This window comes from Lonchura striata, chromosome 2 (genome assembly GCF_050655825.1).
Source record: "Lonchura striata isolate lonStrDom1 chromosome 2, ASM5065582v1, whole genome shotgun sequence".
Classification (NCBI taxonomy): domain Eukaryota; kingdom Metazoa; phylum Chordata; class Aves; order Passeriformes; family Estrildidae; genus Lonchura; species Lonchura striata.
This window is the reverse complement of record NC_140704.1, coordinates 44985042-45012243: the sequence shown is the minus strand read 5'-3', so window position 1 is coordinate 45012243 and position 27202 is coordinate 44985042. Positions and strand designations below refer to the sequence as shown.

The 27202-nt window shown below is 42.3% G+C and overlaps 2 protein-coding genes across 11 annotated transcripts in view; one reads left to right on the top strand and one right to left on the bottom strand.

The window, feature by feature from the left end:
* The window catches only part of ULK4 (unc-51 like kinase 4), a 233721-nt gene extending 228555 nt beyond the window's left edge, over nt 1-5166 (bottom strand). For 5 of the 10 annotated variants that reach the window (XR_014953277.1, XR_014953282.1, XR_014953281.1 and 2 more), the window contains exons 1-3: nt 5027-5166; nt 2619-2819; nt 296-395 (exon numbers count right to left, since the gene is read on the bottom strand). Coding sequence is in view for 2 of the 10 variants with exons in the window: in XM_031503902.3 (XP_031359762.3) it covers nt 296-395; nt 2619-2756 (238 nt within the window). In the remaining 8 variants the exon portion in view is untranslated. Of the gene's footprint in view, nt 1-295; nt 396-1427; nt 1671-2618; nt 2820-3939; nt 4122-4828; nt 4889-4978 lie in introns of those variants that run through there. The other 5 variants (XR_014953278.1, XR_014953280.1, XR_014953279.1 and 2 more) reach the window with 5 other exon arrangements.
* A 19221-nt stretch (nt 5167-24387) lies between these two features.
* TRAK1 (trafficking kinesin protein 1) overlaps nt 24388-27202 on the top strand; it is a 115616-nt gene continuing 112801 nt past the window's right edge. The window contains exon 1 of the mRNA XM_085569634.1: nt 24388-24490. The gene's annotated coding sequence lies outside the window, so the exon portion shown is untranslated. The remainder of the gene's footprint in view (nt 24491-27202) is intronic.

The window sequence follows — 27202 nt, the reverse complement described above, 5'->3', positions numbered from 1 at the left end:
TAATTTGCTTTTATATTCCCTGATTGGCCTTTTCTCTTCAACTCTTAAAAACCAGCATTATGTAACTCCACTAACTTTTCAAATATGCATTCTGTGAAGCAGAGGAGAAGCATGATTTCAACTGATTTCTAAAAATGTTTCCAAGAGCAAAACTACTTTATATAAACAAGATTCTCAAGTTAATAGTCAGATAATTACACTTTTTTCAAAGATCTAAGAATTTGTTGTAAAGAAGCTGTAAGAAATCTCTTATAAATACTCATTCTATAAATGTTTACCTTTGAGCTTATCTTACCTGTGCATAATTCCACTACAAGCCAGAGATGGTTGCTTGTTTCATACCATTCATAAAATGTCATTATATTCTTATGCGTGAGTCCCCGAGTCAGACGAACCTAGAGAGAAGTTTTTGCCATACTTAAGTGGGGAAAGACATAAATGTATATATATGGAGTTGAGGCATGGGAACAAGAAAAAATACAATCTACTCTAGATTAGCTACTTGTTCTCTTGCCTTTTCTAGTGCACTAATATTATTCTTCAAATATTTCAGTGTTATTACATGTATGTTGAGAAAAGATAACTTTCCTCACAGATCCTGCCCAACTCACCTGTTTTTAAAATACAGAAAAAAAAATAGTATGTTTCCAACTCAAAATTATAAGTATTATTTAGTCTTCCTGCACCACTAGATAATAAACTAGAAATTTAGAATCAAAATTTAGAATCAAATTTGCACTCCTGCTTTTTTTTCCAATAAGAATACAAATGAGGGGTAATATAGGAAGACATGAAAAGAAGCTTTTCCATCATTCTTAATCTTATCAGACAAAGAAACCTTTCAAGAGACCCTGAAAATCTGTATTTCTATAATACCTACATGGCCTAATCTCTACAGAAGCCTGTTTCTTTTTAGAGTAGTATATAAGGTATCCCCAAGAGATTTGTAAAGCCAATACACTCCTAAGAACAAAAAAGTTCCCAAGAAATGATCTTTGAAACAATGAGAGGGAATCTGAAACTTTATCTGTTTTGCATGGCAAGGTTTCGGTATCCAGGTGGGGTGGTCTACAGGACTGACTTCTGTGAGAAGTTCCTGGAGGCTTCCCCTGTGTCTGACAGAGTCAATCACAGCCAGCTCCAAGACAAACCCACTGCCAGCCAACACCAACCCATCAGTGATGGTGGCAGCACTTCCAGGAAAACACTTTAAAAGGAGGAAAAACTCTCGTGTAACAGCAGCAGCGCAGAGGAGTGAGAATGTGTGACAGAAACAACCCTGGAGACACCAAAGTCAGTGCAGAATGATGGGCAGAAGGTGCTCCAGGAGCTGGAGCAGTGATTCCCCTGCAGCCCCTGATAGAGACCAGTGAGGCAAAGCCGTCCCTCTGCAGCCCATGGAGGTCGATGGCAGAGCAGAGACCCACCTGCAGCCTGTGGTGGACTCCACTCTAGAGCAGGTGGAAACCTGAGGGAGGCTGTGACTCTCTCGGAAGACTGTGCTAGAGCAGGGTCCTGGCAGGACCTGCAGACCCATGGAGAAAGGAGCCCATGCCAGTTGCTGGCAGGATGTGTAACCTTGTGGTAACTCACACTGGAATAGTCTGTTCCTGAGGAACTGCACCCTGTGGAAAGGACCTGCGTTGGAGCAGCACACGAAGAAATGCAGCCTGTGGGAAGGACCAACACTGAAGAAGGTTGTGGAGGACTGTCTCCCATGGGAGAGACCCCACACTGGAGCAGGGGAAGAGCATGAGGAGAAAGGAGTGACATAGATAGCATCTGATGAACTGATCCTGCTCCCCATCTCCCTGCATCTCTGGCAAGGGAGGATAGACAGAAAATTGCGACTAAAGCTGAGCCCAGGACGAAGGAGGGTTGGGAGAAAGGTATTTTAGGATTTGGTTTTATTTACCATTATCCTACTCTGGCAATAAATTCAATTACTTTCCCTAAATAGAGTCTGTTTTGCCTTTGAGGACAAGTGGTGAGTGATCTCTCCCTACTCTTATCTTGACCCATTCATTGTATTTTCTGACTCCTGTCCAATTGAAGAAGGGAGTGTTAGAGCAGATTTGGTGGGAACCTGGCATCCAGCAAAGGTTAACCCACTACAAAAACAAAATTTACCAACTGGAAAAATAAAATATTTGAACTGTATAACTGTATCAATTTCCTTTCTGGACAGTATAGTATTTAAAGCTTTGCCAAGGTTTTACAAAATTGATTTAGCTTAAATGATATTCTTTCATCAAAAATAATTTCTTCTTACTGGAAGTTACTGCTACCACTGGATTTGCACAACTAATAACAATAAAAAGCAAACCACCACATGCAACTATTTTTACAAGTTCACCAAGACATCACACGAACAATAAGACTGTAAACATGTGTTTATGCATACAATCTAAAAATCAATAAAATGACATGAAGAAATATATACATTAAAAAAAGACTGTATTTAAAGAATAAGAACTTAAAATCTTGAGAAGCTGGTCTAAATGGGACAAACTCCACCTAAATAAGCACATGGCATTTTTCTATAAGTTGTGCAACTGGAATTTTGTAGCCTGTATTTTTTTCACAGATTTAGCAGGAAAAGAAACCTCATTACTTACCCAGTTTGCTACTCCAGCTCTCTTGCATTTATCACTGCAAACAATGGCAACAAAATCAATTGTCCCCTTTCTTCTTCCTTTATAAACAACTGTCATATTTCCTCTTCCAATCTCCTCATACAAAACAAAGTTCTCCATGCTTTAGGATACTTCACAGGCAATAGACTGGAAACATGGCATTAGTCTCACAAACAAATAAACCTAAAGAAAGGAGGAGAAAGGGGAAGCCTTCAAATTTCATGGCCATTCATGTATACTAGTCACCCTCCCCATTACCATGAATATATATTCCATACTTCCAAAAAGATTGAAATAATTACTTTACAGAAGACCTCCTCTCAGGAAATGTGATCAAAATTTTGAAAAGGTGAATTTTACACTTCCAAAGATATTATTCAAAAAGTAATAGATAGGCTAGTAGATACAAATTCTAAATAGCATTATCTGTAGAAATGCAAGAGGCTACAGGGAAAGAGAATAGTCTGACTCTCAAGAGTAATGGCTATGCCTTTATTCCAGTACACAAACCAATGGAGCATAGAATCATAAAGCTTGGGTTAGAATGGACTTTAAAGATCAACTCGTTCCAACGCCCCTGCTGTGGGCAGGAACACATAACACCAGAACACTGTACTCAATGTCTCATTCAACCAGGCCTTGATCACTGCCAGGGATGGGACACCCACATCTTCTTTGACACACAAAACAGACTTTCAACAGATGGATTTTGAGATAAAGTAAAAAGATATCAATTAAACTGATACAAAAGATGAAAAGATGAGGTAAGAAGGCCATCATAAAAGCCTCCCAAACCACCACCTGTAAGGCAGCAGGTGTGAAACTCCACAGAAGCGCCCAAAGCAGCAGCCTCCAGGCACCGAGGGAACTGATTTGCTCTGGGCTGGATACAGGACCAGCACACCAAGGAGACGCGGTTCTCTCTCTTTACGAGGGAATGGCCAAACCACTCCGAAGGGAGCAGCCCCTGCACGACCCGCGATCCCAGCTCTGTCGGGGCGGCCAGGCCTGAGGCCCCGCACGGCGGCTCCGCAGACACAGCCGCCTCCCGACCCACTTGCAGCACAGGAGAGGGGCCGTGGGGTCTCAGGAGCGCTCCAGCGCGGGGTTCCAGCCCCGTCCCGGGTCCGCTCCCGCACTCGGACCGAGGGACGGCGGCGGAAGGAACGAGGGAGCGGTGAGGGATGGGCGGGGGGCGGTGAGGGGCGGGAGGAGGGCGGTGAGGGGCCGCTGGGCGCGCGCGCTCCGCCAGGTAACGGCCGCGAACGCGCGCGGGAAAGGGGGAAAGGAACGAGAGCCGTACCTGTGTGCGGGGATGGAACCGGCGGGAAAGGGCGGGAACGACAGCCGTACCTGTGTGCGGGGATGGAACCGGCGGGAAAGGGGGAAAGGAACGAGAGCCGTACCTGTGTGCGGGGATGGAACCGGCGGGAAAGGGGGAAAGGAACGAGAGCCGTACCTGTGTGCGGGGATGGAACCGGCGGGAAAGGGGGAAAGGAACGACAGCCGTACCTGTGTGCGGGGATGGAACCGGCGGGAAAGGGGGAAAGGAACGAGAGCCGTACCTGTGTGCGGGGATGGAACCGGCGGGAAAGGGCGGGAACGACAGCCGTACCTGTGTGCGGGGATGGAACCGGCGGGAAAGGGGGAAAGGAACGAGAGCCGTACCTGTGTGCGGGGATGGAACCGGCGGGAAAGGGGGAAAGGAACGAGAGCCGTACCTGTGTGCGGGGATGGAACCGGCGGGAAAGGGGGAAAGGAACGAGAGCCGTACCTGTGTGCGGGGATGGAACCGGCGGGAAAGGGGGAAAGGAACGAGAGCCGTACCTGTGTGCGGGGATGGAACCGGCGGGAAAGGGGGAAAGGAACGAGAGCCGTACCTGTGTGCGGAGATGGAACCGGCGGGAAAGGGGGAAAGGAACGAGAGCCGTACCTGTGTGCGGGGATGGAACCGGCGGGAAAGGGGGAAAGGAACGAGAGCCGTACCTGTGTGCGGGCATGGAACCGGCGGGAAAGGGGGAAAGGAACGAGAGCCGTACCTGTGTGCGGGGATGGAACCGGCGGGAAAGGGCGGGAACGACAGCCGTACCTGTGTGCGGGCATGGAACCGGCGGGAAAGGGGGAAAGGAACGAGAGCCGTACCTGTGTGCGGGGATGGAACCGGCGGGAAAGGGCGGGAACGACAGCCGTACCTGTGTGCGGGCATGCACCCGGCGGGAAAGGGCGGGAACGACAGCCGTACCTGTGTGCGGGCATGCACCCGGCGGGAAAGGGCGGGAACGACAGCCGTACCTGTGTGCGGGGATGGAACCGGCGGGAAAGGGCGGGAACGACAGCCGTACCTGTGTGCGGGGATGGAACCGGCGGGAAAGAGGGAATGACAGCCGTACCGTGTGCGGAGGATGCAACCGCTGGGAAAGGGCGGGAACGACAGCGGCATCCGTGTGCGGGGATGAAACCGGCGGGAAAGGATGGGAGCGACAGCCGTAGTGCGGCGCGGGATGGATCACCGCCACGCCGCCGCCATCAACCGAAACGGCGGAGCCCCGCCCCCGGGACGGAGTCTCCCATGCCCCGGTGGCAGTGTCCGCACGGGACACTCGTCCGTGCGTGCCACAAAATACAGGCAAGCGGAAAAGGCACCGGCTCAGCAGGCAGGGTGATCCGGGAACTGGAGAGTTTTGCTGTCCTTTATTCCAGCTGGAACGCACCGCCAGGTCCCACCGGGCTGCCTCCTCGCACCCCCCTCACGCTACTCGGATGGTCGCCACCCCACGCCCGTTTCCAGGAGACGGCGCCGGACGCCGGAAGCAGAGTGGAGCCCCATTGGGCTAAGGGGCGCCTACGTCAGGGCGGGACCACCGGGCAGCGAGCGGGGAGGGTGGCGGGGAGCGCCCGCACGGCGGTGCGGGGAGCGCCGGGGCTGGCGCGTCCGGCGGGGAAGGTCCGGCAGCCTGTGCTGCTGGGGCTGCTCTGTGCTGCCCTCGCTGTCAAAACGGCAGATAGCGTCCTCAGCCCTGCCATGGCCTTCTGCAAGCGCCTAATGGGGAGATGGTTTTCTTGTGGCAAAATTTAGCCCCTGAAACAAGCGTTTTCTATGTCTAACAAAGCGTGGAGTTTTCACTTAGTTTTTCATTCTATGGGGATCTGGAATTTTTTTGTTTGGTATGTTTTTGGGGTTTTGGGTGGTTTTTTTTGTTTGTTTCTTTGTTTTGTTTGTTTTGGGGTTGTTTCCATTTTTTCTTGTGTGGTTTTGTTTTTGTAAAACCCTTAAAAATCCCTTTTCTTTTGGGCAACACCTGGAACTGTTGTTACAGGACAAGAGCCTTCAAACTGAAAGAAAGTAGATTTCGATGAGATGTTAGGGAAAAGAATCTTTGCTGTGAAGGTGGTGAGGCACTGCCACAGGTTGCCCAAAGAAGCTGTGGATGTCCTATTCCTGGAATTGTTCAAAGCCAGGTTGAATTGGGCTTTGAGAAACCTGGTATAGTGATCGGTTAGGCATGGCAGGGGGTTGGAACTAGATGGTCTTTGAGGTCCCTTCCAACTCAAACCATTCTATGATTCTAATAAAACATTTTAAAATGTTTGCTCTAGAGCAATCTGTAAAGAATTCTGTTTTTTTCTCATTGTTTCACCTGTATTTTAACTTTCTAGCAGGTTTGAACCCATGGATCCATTTCAACCAATATTGCTAAAATAAGTACTATACTTACAGGAAATATTCTAGGCAGCATGATAACAGATGGTCAGTTTTTCTACTCCCACTCTCAAGAAGACTTCTGCATGACTTTAAACTCCTGTAATATTGAAAAGGAAAAAAAAACAAAAAAACCTCAAACCCCTCTTTACTGTTGACAAAAACCTCAATGGGGGCTAGCAGCCCAGAAAGCCAGAGGTATCCTGGATTGCATCAAAAGGAGCATGGCCAGCAGGGCAAGGGAGGTGATTCTGTCCCTGTACTCGCTGTTCTTGTGAGACCCTACCTGGAGTGCTGCATCTAGCTCTAGTTTCTCCAAAATAAGAAAGACACAGAATTGTTGGAGGAAGTCCAGGGGAGGCCATGAAGGAATAAGGAGACTGGAACCCCTCTCCTATGAAGACAGGCTGAGAAAGTTGATGCTCTGTCCCATTTTACACTGTAAGTATTGAGCAATTGCAGAGGTGACTTGTAATTTTCAATGAAGCTACAGCTTTGAAGCTGCACAAGTAAGATAATTTTCCATTCTGTTTTTATGTAAATGAGTAGTTGACTAGATATAAATAAACCAAATGCGTAAGTAGACATCACTTTCTATTAAAAAGCACAAGAAAAGTATGCTTTGAAGAGGGATTTATTTAGATTTCAGAAAAATGTGTGTTTTATCTGTGGTTGTGATAAGAATGACTAGTATAAAGAAGAAGGAATAGAGTATTAGTTCAGTTGCACACAAGTTCTGACAGCAGTTCAATGGGGCACATCTTAGAATAAGTCAATTTCATTGTCCCTGTCCAAGAAGATAAAACTAAACCACAATAACTATCAAGTTACTGTCTTTTCTTCCAGATGTCTCATGTTTCATCCTATGTATGCTTTCTGTTAAATTAGACCAGGTTAGGGATTGTTTTTATGTTTTTGTTTTTTCACTCCCCCATTTGGGGGAGTGAGATTGTATGAACTTTAACATTAATGAAGTCTGTTGAAATCTTCATATATAGTGGCAATAGAACTACAAAATAGAGCAAGAGAAACACACTAAAATAAACATTTAAAAAAGTTTAGTAACACTTGAACCAGAGATTTTATAGCTTTTGAAATTAAATGTCTCCATGATAAAAAAAAAATCAGTATAATTAAAGGCAGACATAGAGAGATATGTTGACTTATGCTATCTTTTTTTCCATCCACTCCTTATTAGGAATTATGGGTACCTTTTTATTGTTGATACACATTTCATTACATGTCTGTATGTTTTTTACAATCTGGGTGCACAAGTTTAATATACTCCAGATGGGGAATTTTCCCTTTGATTTGTTGTAAGAAAGGAGGAGTCTTTCTTCAAACATATTTCTTCAGGTATGAGAGTAGTCTTGCAAAAATAAAGTATTACAAATACAAATCAGGGTTGTAATCAAAAGACTCTTTGGCCTTTTACTTACTCTTTCAGTCTATTACTCCTTTATCCTTTTACTGAACATGACTTCAAGCACTGTACTCAACTGCACTGAACTTTTCTATGAGAATATTTTCAGCATTCAAGAACGGAATGCAAAATATTCTTTGTCCTGTTTGCACCATTTCAATACTCCTAGCAATCTGTGAAGCAAACTCAGCCTTGCTATTTGCCTGGCTATTAGACAGGACAGTCAGATGTAATCAAATTCTTGTTCTCAAATAAATATATGATCTAATTTAAGGCAAACTGAGATCTCGTGATTGCAAGCACACACTTCAGGCATGCTTAAACACTTCACTGCTCTACCCTCAATGGGTACTGTGTAAGGCTCTGATATTTTGCTTGGTTCTCAAAAGTCTGACTAGTAGCCTATAATTTCGAGGTGTGTTTCCATGTTTTTTAAGATGTGTTCTTCAGTGTGCTCTCATGCCTGTTGAAAATGCTATACTGTTTTATTTTGCCATATGTACTAGCTTTTTTTTTTTTTTTCAGATATCATGATTACTCATGCTCTATCCCCTCTTGTTAGTACACAGTGTTTATTTCTATTCCAGACTGACCCCGTTCTCAAGAGAATTTCTATTCTCGGCATCTAGGGCATGATGATTCAGTTGCTCAAATAAAATATTCTTATATTCCATTTGCCTTGACAATACTATCATTCCTGGGAAGTGCACAGTGATGCTTTTCTGGTGTTTGACTTTTTTGGCAAATTGGTGGACATGGGCACATCTTTATCTTGTGCTTTTTGTTTTCAGATTATTTTCCAGCATCCTCTTGAAACTGGTATATATTTTCATCATTTGAGTGAATCTTTGTTCTTTATTTTTGTATTTCTGTGATAACATCAATATGTGATTATGATATAATTTTGATATTATATTATGATATTACAATTTTGTCATCTTGGTTTTCTGGTACAACTCTGTTGTACTTATTGGTCCATTTCAAGTTCATTAAATAAATTCAAATGTTACTGTTTTAGTATCATATATTTCTGATATTTGAAAATAGCAGTGACTTTTCAAATTCTTAGGTGGCTTCTGGGATTCTTGTTTGAAAATTTTTTCTCCATCAAAGAGTTGTCCTGTACACTTTTGAATTATTACAGAGCAGTTTGTGTTTTGCAATAATGTTTGAAAATTTGTCTAACTGATGAGGTGGTGTTTCAAAGTTTTGCCTCACTGGTGAGGCAAAAAAACTATTAGTGCTTCTCGTAAGATAACAAGGCTCCAAATTTCAACTCACTGGATCAATTTGCAAGGTTACCAGTACTACATCTATGCCATGCTTGTGTTTCCTCTTCCTCTGTTATGGTCTCAGTGCTTTGCATATGCCTAAGGTTGGAAAGAGACATGATGATATGCTCAAAATTTTAATACTCTCAGAGTTAATACCTTTAAAGGTTGGCATATTACAAGGTATTTTTACCTTCCCAAAATAATTTGGTTTCCCTGGAAAATCAAGAACTGCTCTGTGTATGATACTGCAGTCAGGACCAACTTCCTTTTCGTTTGTTTGTATTAACTGGTAAGGAAATGGACTTATTTGTAAAGGATTGCCACAGCTTCTGCTAGGCATTTCTCATATCACATTCCTGAGTATAATCAGCTCTGATACTGGCTTTGTGAGCCTGGCTGGCAGAGCTGATATTCTTTTGCTGTAAGGTTCACTACCAGCAGCCTTCTCAACACCTCAGCCTACTTGCTGGCTTCCAAAATATGATGATGATTGTGTTGCCGAGATAGGGGAGCTGAATAGGCCTTGTCAACATTTTGCTTTTTCAGTGACTGCCATTCTGCTTATGTAATTTTGAGATTACGTAAAATTATGTATTTTTGTGTGTATTTCAATAATCATTTTCTTGTTCTAATGCAATAAATAGTGTGTAAAGCATGCTATGCTAGTTGAATTCTTTTAATCTGTTCTAGGTGGAACAGATTAAACAGGCAGGAGAACATAACATGGCAGGAGAACATCCTATTTTCTTCAATTACATCCAGCAGTTTGTACTCACACAAGAGTCATGCTTCTTTATCACACATACAAAATGACTGTTTCAGCAGCAAGCAGCGGCTTTTATGTTGCATATTCTGAAGATTCAGACTGCATACTCAGGATATCTTTTGCTTTCTGATTAAAATTCACAATGTCAGAAGTATTATCATCATTCCATGGTGTAATTTTCATTTGACTTCGCTTAATTTTTTCTTTTCTTGAAAAATCCATGCCTGGTACATTTATCATTATCCCACTATCTTGCATTTCATTTCCTCTTTGTTTGTGTACTTGACTTCACTTATAATGCTAATCTGAGCTTTACAAACTGTTTATTCCAACTTGCATCTCATTAATGTAAAATATGTGCAAAACCCCATCCTCTGAGTCACTGTTTGCCTCCATTTTTTTTCCTTGAACTGTAAGATCTGGAATAATGCTTCTTTTGACATAATTATTATTTATTATCCACTATAAAGGAAATTTTTAATGAGTTTTCTCCTTAAAATCTTTTCACTTTTATTTTATTTCTGTCCTCAGCTTGTGTTTATTCTTTAGCTGGTCCATAAAGTTACTTTTTTATTTTATTTTGCGTCTCATTTTCCATGTGTTTTTGCTCAAATCAGCATCATCTATCCATAGGTCATAGTCACCATAACACTTCAGCCCAATTACATAATTTGATACTGCTCCTGAAATATGCAATCCATATACAGGAAAGAAATTTCCAGTAGAGATGCAGTTGAAGAAGGGGAAGGCATTGGTGCTGCCTGATGCTAGCTGAAAGAAGCACAAAGCTCTGAAGAAAAGCTTTTCTGCTGGTTTGATTTTTCCAGCAAAGGTAGCATTGAATAACATCCTGTAAAAAAAAAAAAAACAAAAAAACAAAAAAAAAACCCCTTCAAAACAAACAAAACCCCCAAACATCAACAAAGAAAAAAATCAGTCAAAAATACTTACATTTTTAATTTTCATGTGCTACCATGGGACAACTTTCAAGAATCTGTGTGTTTTGATATTCAGGTAAAAGCAATGACAGCTTTACAAAAAACACCATTTAAACAAGAAACAATGTTGTACAGGCAGTGTTATGCAGACACTTCATATATATTTTAAAGAATTTGCAGCATTACTTAGTTCATGCTGATATAGAAGTGTGAGAAATGGGGCCAGCAACACCAGGTACCAGGAGGAAAAATGAAAAGAGAAAGCATTGCAACTCCTTTCTTCTTAACTCCATGGCAGCTATTCAGAAACAGAGGGTATGTTTTAGAGATTTTTTTTTCCTCTCCAAACACTTGGTAATGCCCACTGAAATTAGTTTGTTCTCTGAAATTAAAGTAGTTTACCCCACAATTGCAGCTGCAATTGGAGTCTTCAGCTGGCAGACTAATCAGAGATTTCTTAAACTGGTTTCAAATGCTTTTAAAGCATTTATTTTATTCTTTGATTGCTCTATAGGGTCTATAAAGGAGGTTCTATGGACAGCAAATGGTAAGGAATACAAGAAATATTTTAATAATATACTTTATAATATACTTTTAAATAATATACTTTAATAACATACTTTTCAGCATGCTCACTGAAAAGTACATTTGAAAGGTGCTGTATTTTAGCAGGGTGGAAATAAGGTCTCTTCCAGAGATGTAATCAAGAAAGCAAAATTGAGAGTGAATATGAAAATATCATGTTATGATAATATCATATATGATGAAATCAATAAGAGAGAAGAAATTGAAAAGATAATGAAAACAGAAGGAGAGCAGAGAAGGAAACTTTTTGCAAGTATTTGGTTACCACATTAATTGCCAGCTTTGGAATTATTAGGTGGATAAATTGAGCTGGTGATAGAAATGCAGTGGAGTATGCTTATGTGTACTGTAGCACCACACGACCAAAAAATCATCAGGAGGATTTGGCACAGCAGTACCAAACAATTGCTACCATATCATATGACCAGTGTACAGATGCACACCTTGCATGCAAGGGCCTGGCAATCCCATAGCCCCAGGTTCTCTTTTCTACATACTGTGTTTGAGTAAATAGTGCATATCATTGCCATTTCTCCCACTGTGAAGGACTTCTGCTCACTTTAACAAGAGTCTTTTCAGTCTCAGCAGTACATCTCAAATCCTTGTTCCTTACAGACGTGACAGGTCAATTGGTTTTTCTCAGTAAGAAACCTACAACCATGCACACTTGTCTCTCGCTGTGTTTGGTGCAAATATTCACTTTTCTACTTCCTGGTTTTCCCTCTGCCTTCTTTTTTTTTTTTTTCTTTTTTTTTTTCCCCCTCAGCATTTGATTTTCTTCCTGGGCTGGATTCCAAGGTGCTTCTGTTCTGTGTCTTCCTCTATTTTTCTGGAACTGAAAGCTCTTTTTTTTTTTTCACCTCTCTGCTTCTCATTTATAGTATGTAAAGCACAGAGTAAATTTTTGTTCCTCAAAATTACTTCTCCTTCAGTGTACAGACCATTAGTCCTCACTGCTGTCTCAGCCTTATGTTACACATTATACCAAGTTCCCAGCTGCTGCTTTGGGGCTCCATCCATTTTTTGCAACCTCCCAGTCTTGTTTCCCCTCTTGTGCAACCTCTGTCACTCATCTGACTTCACAGTTAGCTGTTTCAGTATTAATCAGAAAGCAACCTGTTTTTAAAGCCTCCTGATTTAGCTTGCTCACTGGCAAGGGTCACACATATTCAAGACTGAGCACAGAAGGAACAATGGGAGGACTCAGCTAAGGGTGAGAAGTGGAAGGCACCAACTTTTTTAGTGGTACTGTGATGTTAGACTTCTTAGCAGTAATGTGAAGTTTCTGTTTTAGGGAAGATTTAGATGAGACTGCTGAGATGATTTAAGAGTGCAAGGTTACCAGAGGGGTGGGTCCCTTTCCTCCCAGACTAATGGTTTCAACTCATCTTTTGTGCTTACTCCATATTTCTATGATGTTAGGGTGAGTCAATTCAGTTCAGTAACGGGGCAGAAAACCGACAAGGAAAAAATACAGTTAGTTCCGTGTGAGGTTGGTATATTGAGTCACTCACTGAGGAATTCTAAGCAGCAGAATCGGCCCTTGGGTAAAGCAGGAGTGCCTGTGTCCTCCACAGAAGAGGAGAGCAGCCTGTTCCTTTTGGCAGTAGCTCCAAGCTTTTAGGTTGACTCACATGCCCCATTTAAATCACTAACAGGGGATTTGTTCTGTAGACAGGCCTGTTCAGAAGGCAGCTGCCTGAGAATCCTGTTGCCCTCACAGTACTTCTCCTCTCTTTTCTGTCACCCAAAAGCATACATCCCCATCAGGGATTCTCTTTGTTTGCATCTGTGAAGGGGTGGATCATTTATTGTTATGGATTATTCGGGGTCAAGCCCTGAATTAATTTACACTCTCTGGAGGTTATTCCATACTTCTGGAATCTTGTCACCGCCAGCACGAATGCAGGGGTTTCTTTTTGATTTTTTTCTTTATTTTTTTTTCTTTTGTCTTGCCAGCTGTAACCTTGAACACAATTCTATTCCTCCCTTACCAGCAGACAAAAACAATCAAACTTTCCTTCAATAAATAGTTCTGTGCGCTGCAGGTATATGAAGTCCTGACTTGTTCTGGGTTTCTCACTTTTTTTTTTTTTTCAATAATTATTATATTTATCACAGGATATGTTTGGAAGGGACCTCTGTAGATCATCTTGTCCAAACCCCCTGCCAAGGCAGGGTGAGCTAGAGCAGGTTACACAGGAACACATCCGGGAGGGTTTGGAATGGCTCCAGAGAGGGAGATTCCACGACCTTCCTGGGCAGCCTGCTCAGTGCTTTGTCACCCTCAATGTAAAGAAGTTCGTCCTCATGTTGAGGTGAAGCTTCTTGTGATTTAGTTTATGGCAATGCATTGCTCGTTGTCCTGTGGCGGGGCATCACCAAAAAGAATGGAAAAAAACTTGGACTTGAGACATTTCTCTGTATACGGGACATTCATAGGAAATATGAATTCGCCTCTCAAAGCAGCCCAGGTCGGTTGTGCGTGTCCCGGGAGCTGCGGGAGCAGTGCCGGGCAGCGCTGCCCGCGGCCGCGCTCGGGCTGCTCCGCACGGCGACAAACCTCTCCGCCGCGGCCATCCTCGGCCCGGGCTTGCCCAGCCCGTCCCGCGGCAGGGGACCGGTTGCCGGGCGACGCTCGGCCCCTCCTCCGCGGCAGGGCTGGGCCATGAGGTAATGGCCTCCGGGGGGCGGGAAAGGGAGCGCCGCGACTACCGAGCCAGCGGCCGCCGCGGTAGCCGCCGGCGGCGTTCCGTGCTTCCCGCCCCTTCCTGCTGCCCCGCCGGCGGCGGGCGGCGCCGCAGCCCCCGGGGTGTCCGCGCCGCCCCGCCTCCTGAGGAGGCTGCGCGGCCGCAGGAGCCCCGCGCCCGGCAGCGGCGGCGGAAAGCGCCCGGCAGCCGCCGCACGTGCGCTGCCGCCCGGCCGGAGGGGCTCGCGGCGGTCCCCGGGCGCCGCTGGAGAGCGGGGAGCTGGAGCGGCGGCGGCCAGGCAGGAGAGACCCGGGAGGAGGAGGGCACATGAGGCGCCGGCAGGAGGAGGGAGAAGCAGCAGCAGCCAGCCGGCCACTGCAGCCCCTGCGCTCTGCCCGCCCCGCACGCCGCGGCCTCTCAGCGGCGCGGGTCGGGGGCGAGCCGTGAGGGGGGAAGCAGCCCGGAGGTGGCCGCCGCCGGCAGCGAGGTTCCCCCGGCCCGCGGGGGCGCCGCCGCCCGCGCCCCGCCGCCCGGGGGGCCCGGAGCGGGGTGAGTGCGGCGGAGGGCGCGGGGGGACGGTGCGGAGCGGGTGGGGATGCGCGGCCGCCTCTGCCCCCGCCCGCCCCCAGATGAGCGACGGGGTGCGGGGGGCGGCTGCGGTGCGCGGGCGAGGCCCGCAGCGCTCGGCCGGGCTGCGGAACGGGGCTGAGCAAGGTGCAGCCGGCTCTTCCTTCTCGTCGGGCCCCTCGACCTTCACAGCCGGCTGGCTCGGGGGCGGGCGCTGCTGCTGGGCTCTTTTGTCCCTTCCGCGCCCTGAAAGGAAAGAAGCACATGAGTGGAATTGCGTACCGAAGGTCAAGAATCGCTCGCAGAATTGTGCCTCTGCATTATTTACAGCTAAACTACTGCTGTTCTCAGAGACGAGGGCCCCTGCATGCAGGAGTCGCTTTCTAGCCATCGCAGAGGGGGACCTGCAAACACTGACTCGGTTTCTTCAGCTTTGGGGATTATGGATAGCTTTTGGCAGTATTCCACTGTTTAAAATAACTGAAATATTCCATTATGTTTTTTAGCAAGTTTGAGATCTTGGTGCCTCTTTTGGTTTGCATCTGTCGATTTTGAAACTTCATCTATAGGGGAGGTTTTTTTTCAGATAAAATTAGGGAAGAGTTAGGAAATTTCCAAAGAAATGGAACATCTGATAGAGTCGTAGCCAGGGTTCATGTTCCTCCTCTCTCCGGCTTCAGAAGAAGTCTCAGTGCGGACAATTTTTTCTGCCTTGCAATCTGTAACCTTATCTGAACCTTTCAGTCTGCTGAGATTAAGTCGTGGGTGTAATGGTTTTTGCAATCAGGAAAGCAACAGCAAAAAAAAAATAAAATGCAAACAACAACAACAAAAGTTAAAACAAAACCAAACAACAGTTATGATGACCAGTTCGCCATATGTGCCTATTTTACTGCTGTGTGTACGAAGTTGCATGTACTGTTTGTATTGCCCTGGCTTGTACCTGTGCTGAAATTACTCTGGGTTTAAACACGTTTGTCCTAGTAGGGCTCTTTTGGAGTTACCAGAAGAAGCCTGGAGGAGGGAGTGTTGTCTCCAAGCCCAGGGACTATATTCACAAAACTGTGCCTTCTCTGAGGCACTGTAGCCTGTTTTGACTGAGTCAGAGCAACCTGTGATGACAGTAAGAAAATTATATTAAGCCATTAAGCTTACTTCACTGTTTTTCAATGAGCATCGTTGCAAGTGAGGGAAACCAGGATGGTAAAAATCCAAGTGGAAGGCAAGAATTTTCAGCTTTTAATGTGAACTACTGAGTGAAGGCTGTATGAACAGATAGAATGTAAATTTCTGTTGAAGTAAAACAAAAGTTTCTGTCAGTTGCATGAATGAACTCCCACTAGCCAGTGGATTGAACTGAATGATGGATGACTAGTGGAAAGAGGTAAGATCTCTGGCTCTAGTGCAAAAAAATTCCATAGCAGACAAAAATCATCTGTCCATCTTTTGTTCAGTTATGAACAAAAAATTCATATGGAACTTGCTGCCTGTTCCAGAGCACTGGGCAGCATAACAATATGCCAAGGACACATTAATGTGATTAGGCACATGCGTTTGTATATGTGGTGCCCCATGTTTGATATGTGAGTGCTTAAAATCCCAGTGAAATATCCAGCTGCTGCAGCAGCCTCTGAGTGTCTGACTAGTTTAATCCAGAGTCCTGACTAATGAGGCAGGACCAAGATGTGATTCACAAGTTTTGCCGTGGATGTTAACTTGGCACTCCAACAGTTTGTGGAGCACAGGTGAGAGCTGGTGGGGGTGAGTGAACTTGCACATACCAGAGTGCAAGATCAGATTGGAAGGATCTGCCTGGAACTGGTGGGAACTTCTGCTGTTCCTCTCTGCTGCAGTTCATGCCCGAGTTCCTTGCTGCTTCACACATTCTGTCTCCTGTAACAGATTACCAGCTGCTTTTGTAGAAGTAATTCGATCCTAATCTTTCAGTGTGCTCTGAGGATTTTATTTATACTCTAACCAATCTGCTTTGGGATAGAATAATGAGATTAGTATTGCAGAAATTAGTGCAGGTTAAATATTTTTGTTTTAAATGCATACTTGATCAATGTTATTGTTTCTTACTGTTGTTGCTATAATACTGAAAAGGAGAAATGACAAAACTTTTCACTGTGTCTGCTGTGATAGACTGTAACCTGAATGAAAGATACTTTTTTTAAAAATAGTTCTGTAGAAAGGATTCTCTGTATGAGTGCTGTTGAGGCAGCATCTGCAATATTGAATGGCAAGAGGTTAAAACCAAACCTTTTATACTTTTTAAAAGCTGTACACAGTTTTCTACAAATCAGTTTCCTATGTTATTGAAAATTTTCCTTGGGAGAGGAGAGATAATTAAGCAAGAAGGCAGTGTATGAGTTACATTTGTTTGCAATACATTTCTTTCCTAAATCTTTTAATTTTGTTGATTTCCAGGGTTGGGTTGGTTTAGTGCTCCTTCTGCTAGGACCAGAAATATCATATGTAGGACACAATTTGATTTGGGTTGTCTAGGTATTGTATGTTTTAAGTGATACTCAAGTTGGTGGTTTCTTGTTAATTTGCAGAGAATCATGTATTCTTTGTTTAAAATTTGGAACAATATAGCTTTCCCTCTGCCTCAGAAAAAATGAGTGCCTGCTCTAACAAGTCTCCAATATTAGTCTGGGTACTTAGTTGGTGTACCTTTGAATAACCCTGTTTTAACTCTTACAAAACTGTCATTTGATTTCACACACTACTTATTTCCCAATACTTCCATATTAATGCAAGAACAGCTAAACCGGTAGAACTGGTCTGTATTATTGGGAGTCATGATAACCATAATATGGACATAGTAGCTGTGCTTCTTCCTGTTGGTCAGAAAAATGTTACTGATAGGTGAACTTTTACAACTGGTTCTGTTTTCCTTTTTGAACTATTCCTTTTCTCCAGATGTACCTGGCAATTCTGCCTCTGTAAGAAGCTTACTGTTGCCACCAAGATCACTATTCAAGAATAAATAAATTGCATGTAAAATGACCAAAGGCATACTGGCATCATCCCCTGGGATGCTCATGTTGTTCCTTGATTTTACTGTCACTTGTGTTCTTCTTTCACAAAAAGGCTGTGAAAAGGAACAGGTTCTGGTGGTGACTGCACACCAAGTGGCTTTCAGAGTTATCATAAAAACGTAGTAAGTAAGAGAACTACTTTCTAGTCACTAAATGACAGTGATGGCATGTCAAATGCAGGCAGCTCAGTTACTGTATGAAGCTGTGAAAGGCTGGAACTGTAAAACTGGTGTGTGGTCTGCAGTGCCTGTGCTTTGAAGGTATGTTTCCCTGGTCATGTATGTATCATTAAAACTCCACAGGCAATGCCACTGACACCTTGGAATGCTGCACCTGTATGGAGGCCTCAATTTTGTGTATTCAGTTGTGGGATCAGTGCTACTTGGAGAGATAAAAATCTTGAGAATGAATTTCCTGTTAATATAGGCTTTCCAAGATACCAGTTGGTGTCTGAGACAAAGTCTTCCTGCTTACTCTGTGGTTTGACTGAGATAGCTGTGAGTTTAAAAGCACTTTTATTTTTATTTTTACTTTGTAGTCAATAGCATGATGTTTCCCAAGTAAATTTTAGGAGTTCGCTGATACTATTCTTTGTCTAAAACTGTCCTCTATTTGAATTTTGAATCATCAGTCCTTCTGTTTTTATTGGAGCCTATTGATTAGGGTGCAAAAAGTCATGCCATATAGTCAGTCATCCTGCTTATGGTAGACCAGCTAAGAGGCTTATTGATAGTACAAACAGATTAGCTGAGAGATAATTCTTAGATTCAATTATGTTGGCAGATTTGCTTTAGTTAAATCAGTGAGTGGCCATACTGAAGCTGATTCTTTGCTTTATCTTGCAGCTTCTCTGGACAGGATGGTCTAACTTTGCTGTCCATTAGATGCTGAAAACTCAAATGAGACTGATGCTTTATAACTGTTATATTTACTGTGTGCATATTTGGGTTTTTTTGGTAATGATACTGATAGATTAATATGTTAGAGCCCTGTTGTTTTTGCTTGTGTTTATAGCAAAAGTTCAGAACACTATAGCAGATTATTAGAAAGAAGGAAGGAAATGTGGGAAGAACTTGGTTTAAAAACCCTTGCAAAGTTTCATTATTGGCTTGTTTTAATATCAGACCATGCTGCTGCCCAGCAGAGCAAATTTTCCCATGGCTGTGGATTCCCTCTTCTATCTCCTTCCATATTATGGTGCTTGGAATCGAGTTCTTGATGCAGGCAAGAGCTGTTTTTAAGGTTGATTTTCAGACTGCCATCCTGGGCAGCTGAGCAGCTGTTAGCAGGGAGCAAAGGAAGCAATAGTAGTAAGTGGATGGGACTTTGGTGTCAGGAGAGAATAGCCTTCAGTGAATATGAGCTGATTTTGAAACTGCTGCACTCCAAGCTCTGATATAACCAAGACTAGTTGTGTGTTGGTAGATGAGTTGCTGAGAGTGACAATAACTTGCTGCATATTTTTGTGCTTATGGCATGTTCTTGGCTCCTAACATCTGTATGAACAGAAGAGAGAAATACTGAACTCTGTAGAAAGGTTGCTTCTTTGGTGGATCACAGTGTGGTTAAGATTGGGAGGGATTTCTGGGGGTTATCAGGTACAACCTGCCTGCACAAGCAGGGTCATCCTAGAGCACTTGGCACAAGTCTGTGTCACAACAGCATCTGAATGTCTCTGAGGCTGGAGACGCCATTGCCTCCCTGAGCAACCTCAATCAGTGCCTGGTCACTCCCAAAGGGAAAAAATGTTCCTGGGTGTTCAGAGGTAACTGCTCATGTTTTAGTCTGTGCCCATCACTCTGGTCCTGTCTAGGAACCACTGAAAGAGCCTGTCTCTGTCCTCTGACTGTGTAGGTTATACCATTGATGAGATCTCCCTGAATCTTCTCATCTCCAGCTGTCAGTCACAGCTCTTTCAGCTTCTCTCCTCATAGGAGAAATGTCCTGGTCTTTTTTCTTTGTCTTTGTGGCCAGTCACTGTCCTCTCTCTAGTATGTTCATCTTATTTTTGTAGTGGAGAACCCAGAAATGGACACAGTATCCCAGGTGTGGCCTCACCTGTGCCCACTAGAGGTTTCCCAATTAAAGGAAAAAATGTGTGAACCCCCTGCTCTGCTATTTAATTATTCCATGCTTCAAACAAAACACAGAAAAACTCATCATTAGTTTTCAATGAAGTTTAATGCTGAGTTGACTTGTTCCATCTTTTAATAGAAACCAAAGGTTAGGAAAATGTTCATACAGTGGAAACTTTATAGCTTAGAGAGGAAGAATGAAAACTATGGATACATTGAATTAGTTACATGTGCCTCTTTGAAGAACTTAGTTGACTACAGCAAATTGAAATCGATCAGGGCATTTTTGCACGTAAATTTCACGTAAATTCTAAATTTAATCTTTTTAAAGGCAGCTGCTAGTAATGTCAGATTGGAATCTAATTTCAAGCAAATCAGGATCCTTTATGAATTATGGTCTGACAGCAGCCACAATTTGGTGTCCTAGGGGGACTGAAGTGCAGTTTTGTTTCAAGAGAAGGGTATTTTTTTTTTTAATCTCATCAATGTCTGCTATGGAACTTTTAATTTGCTCTTTAATGGTGATGTAAGTGGAGCTTACATTACTAACAACAATGCCTGTCCCAGAATGCCTAATTTCACTCAGATACTGCACAGTTGCATATTCTCAGAGGAGCAGCAGACACTCCTCTGCAGTAAGGAGAAACCTTGGAGCTCAAATCCACGCAAACCTATTGCCAAAGTGAAACGTGTAAAATTAGCAGAATTCAAAGGCATTGGAACAATGTCAAAATCCTTAGACTGTCCTTTAAACCTGTTTTAAATGGAATTTTTTTCTCCGCAGCCATCTGCTCATAATAGCTGTTTCTGAGAAGGTATTAAGCACTGTTAATGTAAAGTGATGAGATGGAAATCAAACTTTCTTTTAACATGTGTTTTTGTGATAGATCTGCTATAGTCACAAATGTCAGTGCTGTCAGAAAGAAATTATTGGCTTCTGTTGTGTTCAGGTAATACTGCAGTAATGATCACTTCCAGGTATTTATGGAGAGGATGGAGACCAGGATTAGCCAAAAAATATTGCCTTCTTGGAGCTTTTGGTCTTGTAATGAATACTGTAAACCTGCACATGTGAAGGCCACAATAAGATCAGTCCTTTATGCCTGTGTTTCCTGATGGTCATATAATATAATCAGATGGTAGATAAGCATGTTATGGTTTTATCCAGTGAGTTGTGTCTGACCTGAGAGCCATACATTTCCAATATAAGGCAATCTCAACTGAAAATGCTTTTTCTGATTGTCTTGTAACCTTTAGTTACTCTTGTATTTGCTCAAGAGAATTTTACCCTCTCGTGGATTTATCAAAAACTGTCATTTTGCAAGACATCAAAACCCATTAGAATGAAGAGGCTGCAAAAAGTTAAATATTGCATTTATCTTGCTGAGTCCTTTGTCTCAAAGTCCACAGATGTGTGTAGTGTCAAATTATTGGATGTATGTTTTGCCATAATTTCTTTTTTTCTGCAGAGAATATTGATTTCTCCATGACATTCACTTGTATTGCTTTTATCTATTAAATGAGGTTTCATTTAGGAACTATTGTACCTCAGGCAAATGCAACTTTCCTAAATACTTTACCCTTTAACATTGCAAAAGCTGCAAAATATTCAATATGAACTTCTAATGAACTGAGTTTGTTTCTGCATTCATCAATCACAAAAATCAGTTTTCTCTTACTGTGCAATGGATGAAGGGGGGCAGCAAGATCAAAATATTTGAGGTAATTCAGGAGTTCATGCCAGTACTAAAATGAAATCCAGTTCTTGTGAATCTCTGTTTAAAGGCTATCAGTCTCTTGGGGTCAGTGGATTGGCACATTCTGTAGCTATTTAGGGCCTGACAGGCAGCAACCTTAGCAGACATGTGTGCTACACCTGCACTTTTTTTTTTTCCTACATTACTAAGCCATTACTAATTCTCTTACAAAAGAAAACTTACAGGTGGCCCAGAAGACTTTTCCTGAGGAGTGTATGACTTGCTCAAGTAATTTGAGTGCATTTTACAGAAGTTAAACACGTCTGGCCACTAGGTTGTGCAGAATAAGATGGTGCTACTTTTGCAGGAGTTATTTTAGTAAGGTAGGTGGACTGTTAAGCTGACAGTGGGATATTGCTATGAAAAAGATCAGTGTTCAGAATGGGAGCCTGGGATTCCACAGGCTGAGAACAGAGCACTTCCAAGACACACAGTTATCTCACTTTGCTCGCTGATTAATGTTCAAGGTAAGTCAGTCTCAGTTTCTTGAGCCTGACTTAATAACATCTGTTTTCCAAAAATAAACACTGCACCCATTTTGTACTATTTATCAGCTTTCAGAGGACATCTGCTGTATGTTGACATAAAGGAAGAAGATTGGAAGGTTTTATTATTGATGTCTCTCTGTACTATTATACTGAGTAGCAGGAAAGAGAGGAGGGAAATACAACTTTTGACTTGGAAAAAAGTACAATAATATTTTTTCTGTTTTGTTCATGGGGGTATTACTGTCTTTACTCATTCCATAAAATTATCTGCATTTACTTTTTAATGTATTAAATCTAGAAATGTTGGTATATAAAGGTGAAGATCATAACCAAATTGAAGACAATAAACATAGAATTAACAGTTCACAGTGGTTACCTAGCTAATGAAGAGCTGCTCAACCCTGGTGGTAAAGGCAGACAGCTGTCACTGCATGTTGGGTGTAGATCCTGAATACAAGAATGGATTTCTTAAATACAGTATGCATGATTTTATTATGATCTTATTTCATTTAGAGGAATATTTTGTGTCTTATTCTTACTCCTAAATGGTTGTTGAATAGACCTCATGGCAGGAAATTTATCATAATGACAGGACCTTAAATGATACACACACAAGCTCTGGATGCTGTGTTCCTGCAAGCGGTCAAGGCCCAGCTGGACAGGGCTTTGAGCAACCTGGTCTAGTGAAAGTCATCCCCACCCATTGCAGAGGTTTGGACTAGTTGACATTTAAGATCCCTTCCAACCCAAAATATAGCTATGACTGTGAAGTGTGACTATGAATGTTTTGGGTGTATGTTTTGCTATCAAAAAGTAGTGTGAAATGCATTATGTTGAGCTATGTGAATATTTACAGCAAGAATTAAGAACCGAAATAAATTTATTTGTTAAAGTTGATGCTTCCTTAAAAAAAAATTCACATGACTTGTCAACTGGTCTTTAGACAGTTCAATTCAGGTGGACAAAACTGTACTTTTAAATACTCCTTATTGTTCATCATAGTTAATTATTTCCTTTAAAAAATCTTGGGATTAAAGCTGACCTTTCTTCCTTTCTACCAACTAATAATGGATTATTTCTTGGATTTGTAATCTAGCAGAGCTGCTCTTCCAATAGGTATGAATACAACACGAACAAAGATGGTTCTTGGATCTTCTGTTGCCAGTCAAGTTGTAAGCATCAGCTTTATATGGCTATGGGATTCATCTGGGCAACGACACCTTATCTGTCTGTAACTACACAGGAGGCCTTTGCTATTAAGTTTTGTGTTGATTGATACTTGCGTAAGATCTGTAAATTCTGGCTCTGGGTGTTCACCTAGTAGTGTCCCTCAGCCCTGTGGTGTCATGGTTAAGCACACACACACCAATTAGTGTAGTGACGGTTTGAGTCCCACCAGGGATTGCTATTTTCATGGCAGTGAAGCTTGGAATAATGCATTGCAAAACCAGTATTTGAAAACCCACACAGCTGAAGCCAACACAGAGCCTGTGATTGGTTTGGCTTCCCCATCCCCCTTGGCTTAGCCTTTCCAGGCAAGGTTGCATTTCTGGTCAAATTGATGTGGGGTGGTAGAAGCACAAGTGTCTCTGTGAGGAAAAAGGAGCAAGAGGGATATATGGCTCCAGGGTGAATGTGCAGTAGGACAGACTACAGTAATATTATCTAGAAATGCCTGGGAAGGCATGAGCCTGAAGGCTGTGTCTCTGTAACCAGATTAGCCTGGGCTCGTATCTCCTGGGGATAGTCCTGCCTTGTCCTGCCAGCTGTGTGTTGTACCCCTTTGTCCACACATCTTTCATACTGACTGTTAACCCCTGGGAAATAAGCCAGGGAGGCAAATTGTAAAATGGCTTGAAAATTTGGTTTGATTTTCTTAGTTTTAGTTTTATTGCTAGCTTGTCTTTCTTAGGGAGTTAGCTGAATGGTGGAGATGGCACAATGATGAGACAGGAATGTGCAGGCAAGGCCAATTAGTGTTTAGTTTGCTTTAGGTGTATAATACCATATCTTCTATTCAATCTGTTGGCATTAAGTTACATACGTCTCTTTTAAAATGAGAATTAATTAAGTTATGTAGGTTTCCTTAATAATGTGAGTTAATGCCATCAAAATGGAATGATTTGTTAGTTATGTGGGAGTTTTTGTTTTGTGGTTTGTAGGGGTATTTTTGTTTTCGATTTGTTTTATTTTTTAAATAAAGGAATACCAGCAACGTAATTTTAGCATGGTTAGCAGATTTGCACGGGAAGGATTGAATACCCAGTCCTGTCTCTCTTATCTGTTAAATTATCACTAATTAGTTTGTCAAAAAGGCTGAGAGGAAATTCCTAAATGCACCTAGGAGCAAGCCTATTGTTTTGATCCTATGACCAGCAGGAATAACTTGAAGATAAAACATGATATAATGTTGCAGTGGGAGAAGTGAGTAAGAGGAAATAGGAGGGGCTGCATAGTCAGGAAAATGATCAGTTTGTAACATGACTTGTTATAACAGATGTAATACTGTTTTCTCTTTGTTCCTCAGACCTCTCCCTGGAAAAGGTAAGAAGAAAGCAGTTGTTACACTGTGGGTAGTAAAAGTTTGGGTTTTTTTCTTTTTTTTCTTTTCTTTCCTTTTTTCTTTTTTTTTAATTTAGTGAACTCTTATACTGAACAGCTCTAAATTACTTTGAACTTCAGATATTGGTAAAGAACGAACAGGGCTTCAGGCTGTTATGGCTCTGATGTAAATCCTACAACAGATAATTAAGTTATCTTCTGAGTGGGAACTAGTGGTTCCTGATTGCTCTGATTTCTAACTGGAAAGTGTTGTTTGCTTTGTGATAGAAGACCTGTAATCAAGCAGTGTGCTAGCTTGGAAGTGAGTATATGTGAAGCTGAAGAATAGATTTTGGTAGGGAGTGCTTTGGGCAATTGGTTGTTTAACGCTGTAGTCCATTACCACCAGAGAAGTGAAAGGAGTTTGCGATCTCAGAATGTTATGGCATTGATTTTTATTTAAGGGTGCTGAAGACATTTGCAAGCATCTTGCATAAATTCTTACATTTTGGTTGATCTACTTTTTCTCCCTATTTTTTTTTTTTTAACCCATACTTTTTCTCTGGCTTTGTTTTGTATGTCAAGTGTTACGGAGTTTTCTACATCTCCTCATTTAAGAGAGCTCTGACAGAAAAATTGGCAATCCATTTATTTTTTCTCCTTTTTCTTCAGGATATCTGTTAATGGTTTGTAAAGTTCTTGGAAGTAGCAGACTTTGAGCATGAGCAAACAAGGTTAAATGGAACTCATAATATGCATATAAGTTCTTGTTTAAGATTTAGCTCTTAAAAGAAACCCCAAACCCAAATAACTATTTTATAAATTTCTTTTCTAAATGCCTTTTCACAAAAGATACCAAGAAGTTGTTTTGATGGCCAAAAGAAGTTGTGCTACCTAACTGTATTGCCTTTCTAGCAGAATCTACATGAAGTCCCTACTGAAACTGACCTAAAAAAAGCATTTCTGAAGAAGTGGATTAAATAATATTTTGGAGAATAGACTTTAATAGAAGTTGGAAACTGGGATATTTACAGATGTAAATGCCTATCAATTATGAGAAACAGAATATGGCCCTGTAACTTAACAATGATTCCTTGAGTAAAGTCCAGGTCATGAAGACGTGAATTATTGGTTTTAAAGGAGCTGATTGATTGCTTCCTTGCTTTTTGTGTCTTGAGGGTTATCTTTGCTCTTTGGGAAATAATTGCAGAAGACAACAAAGTGAGTGTAGATTCAGCATAGTTTGCCACTTGCACTCTGTAATGCCAAGCCCAGACTTGAGTCACAAGGGTTAAACAGATTGTTGCTTCCTTCTTTTTGTGTGAAGATCCCTCTTATGCTGCCTGAAGTGAAAAATGTGGAGAAGGAGAAAGGAATACAGTGATTGGGTGGGTGGGTGTGTTTTGAGAGAGGGGGAGTAGAATTTTGAAGGTTCTATTACAGTATGTAACCAAACATGATGTTTGGTCCAAATTGGCCAGTATTTTGCTTGGAAGCCTACATTAACCTCTGGGTTTCTTGCTTTTTAATTAAAAACAAAACATAAAAGCCCAAATCACTCTTACTGGATGCAGTAGGGCAACCAGGCTGAGTATAGGCAGTGCATACAGTATCTCATTTGTGGAGGTAAAAGGGTGGAATCCTTGACAGAGAGTCTTTAATCCTTGCCAGAGTCTGGAATCTTTGACACCTCAAATGTGTCTCTGAATTACAGTCTCCCAGATCTTGCATGCTGCATTTTAGGGAGCAAGTCAAAATGTCAGCAGCTGCTTCCACATTTGTAGTGTTGACAATATGACCTTCAGGTTAAGAGACCTCTGCTGACGTGAGCTGTGCCCAGTGTATGTTTGTTTTACTCTATTTGGAGCTTTTGTAGTTGCATACTTCCAAATGACCACAAAGCAAATGAGAGCATGAAATAACTGTCTTTTGCACTTCCAAAAGGCTTTTCTAATAGTTAAGCACTGATGCTTACACTTTTTTATTGTGCCCTGGGGTATAATACTTCGTGGTAAGGCAAATTCAGCTTAAATGGGAAGAAGGTAGGAAAGGAGCAAATGTATTTCTAGGCAACACTGTCTTCATACTAGTTAAAATTTGTACCTGGAAGGGTGGGTTTGCAAATGGGGTAGTTTGATGGGAGGTGTTTTAAACAGGAGGGCAGATTTAGTTTCTTAACCTGTCTCAGCTCAGTGCTGGTAAATTCAGCTGAGTATAGTGATGCTGCCTTGGGTCTTTTATACAGGTCTTGCTTCTTGTATGCAGACTATGTTCAAGTCAGTACAAAGTTTCAGTAATGTGAGTGTGCTGTCCACTTCTGTTAACTTTTTTTTTTTTGGATACTAATTGAAGATGGGGATAGCAACTGACACGAGATTCAGACATAGTGATATAGGTAATTATTGCATGGTGTGTGCTTCAAGGGCTTATTACTCATTGAGCTAAGTTTAGCCAAGTCACTTTCAGTGTAGCCTGTCACCTCTTTATATAAAATGATAGCTGGTGTGAATCAAACCGTAATTCTGAATAATAAGGCTGTTTAAAGTAGGGGTCTGTCTCATTTACCAAATTGAGTTGTGGCTTAGAAGGTCTCTAGTCTTCATAACTGCACTGCAACCTGATGTTATTTGTGAACTTTGTGATGAGTTTATCATGTTAGAACAGCTCCACTATCCACTCTTTATTTTGGGCAGACTGTGTGCAGACTGTGTCAGA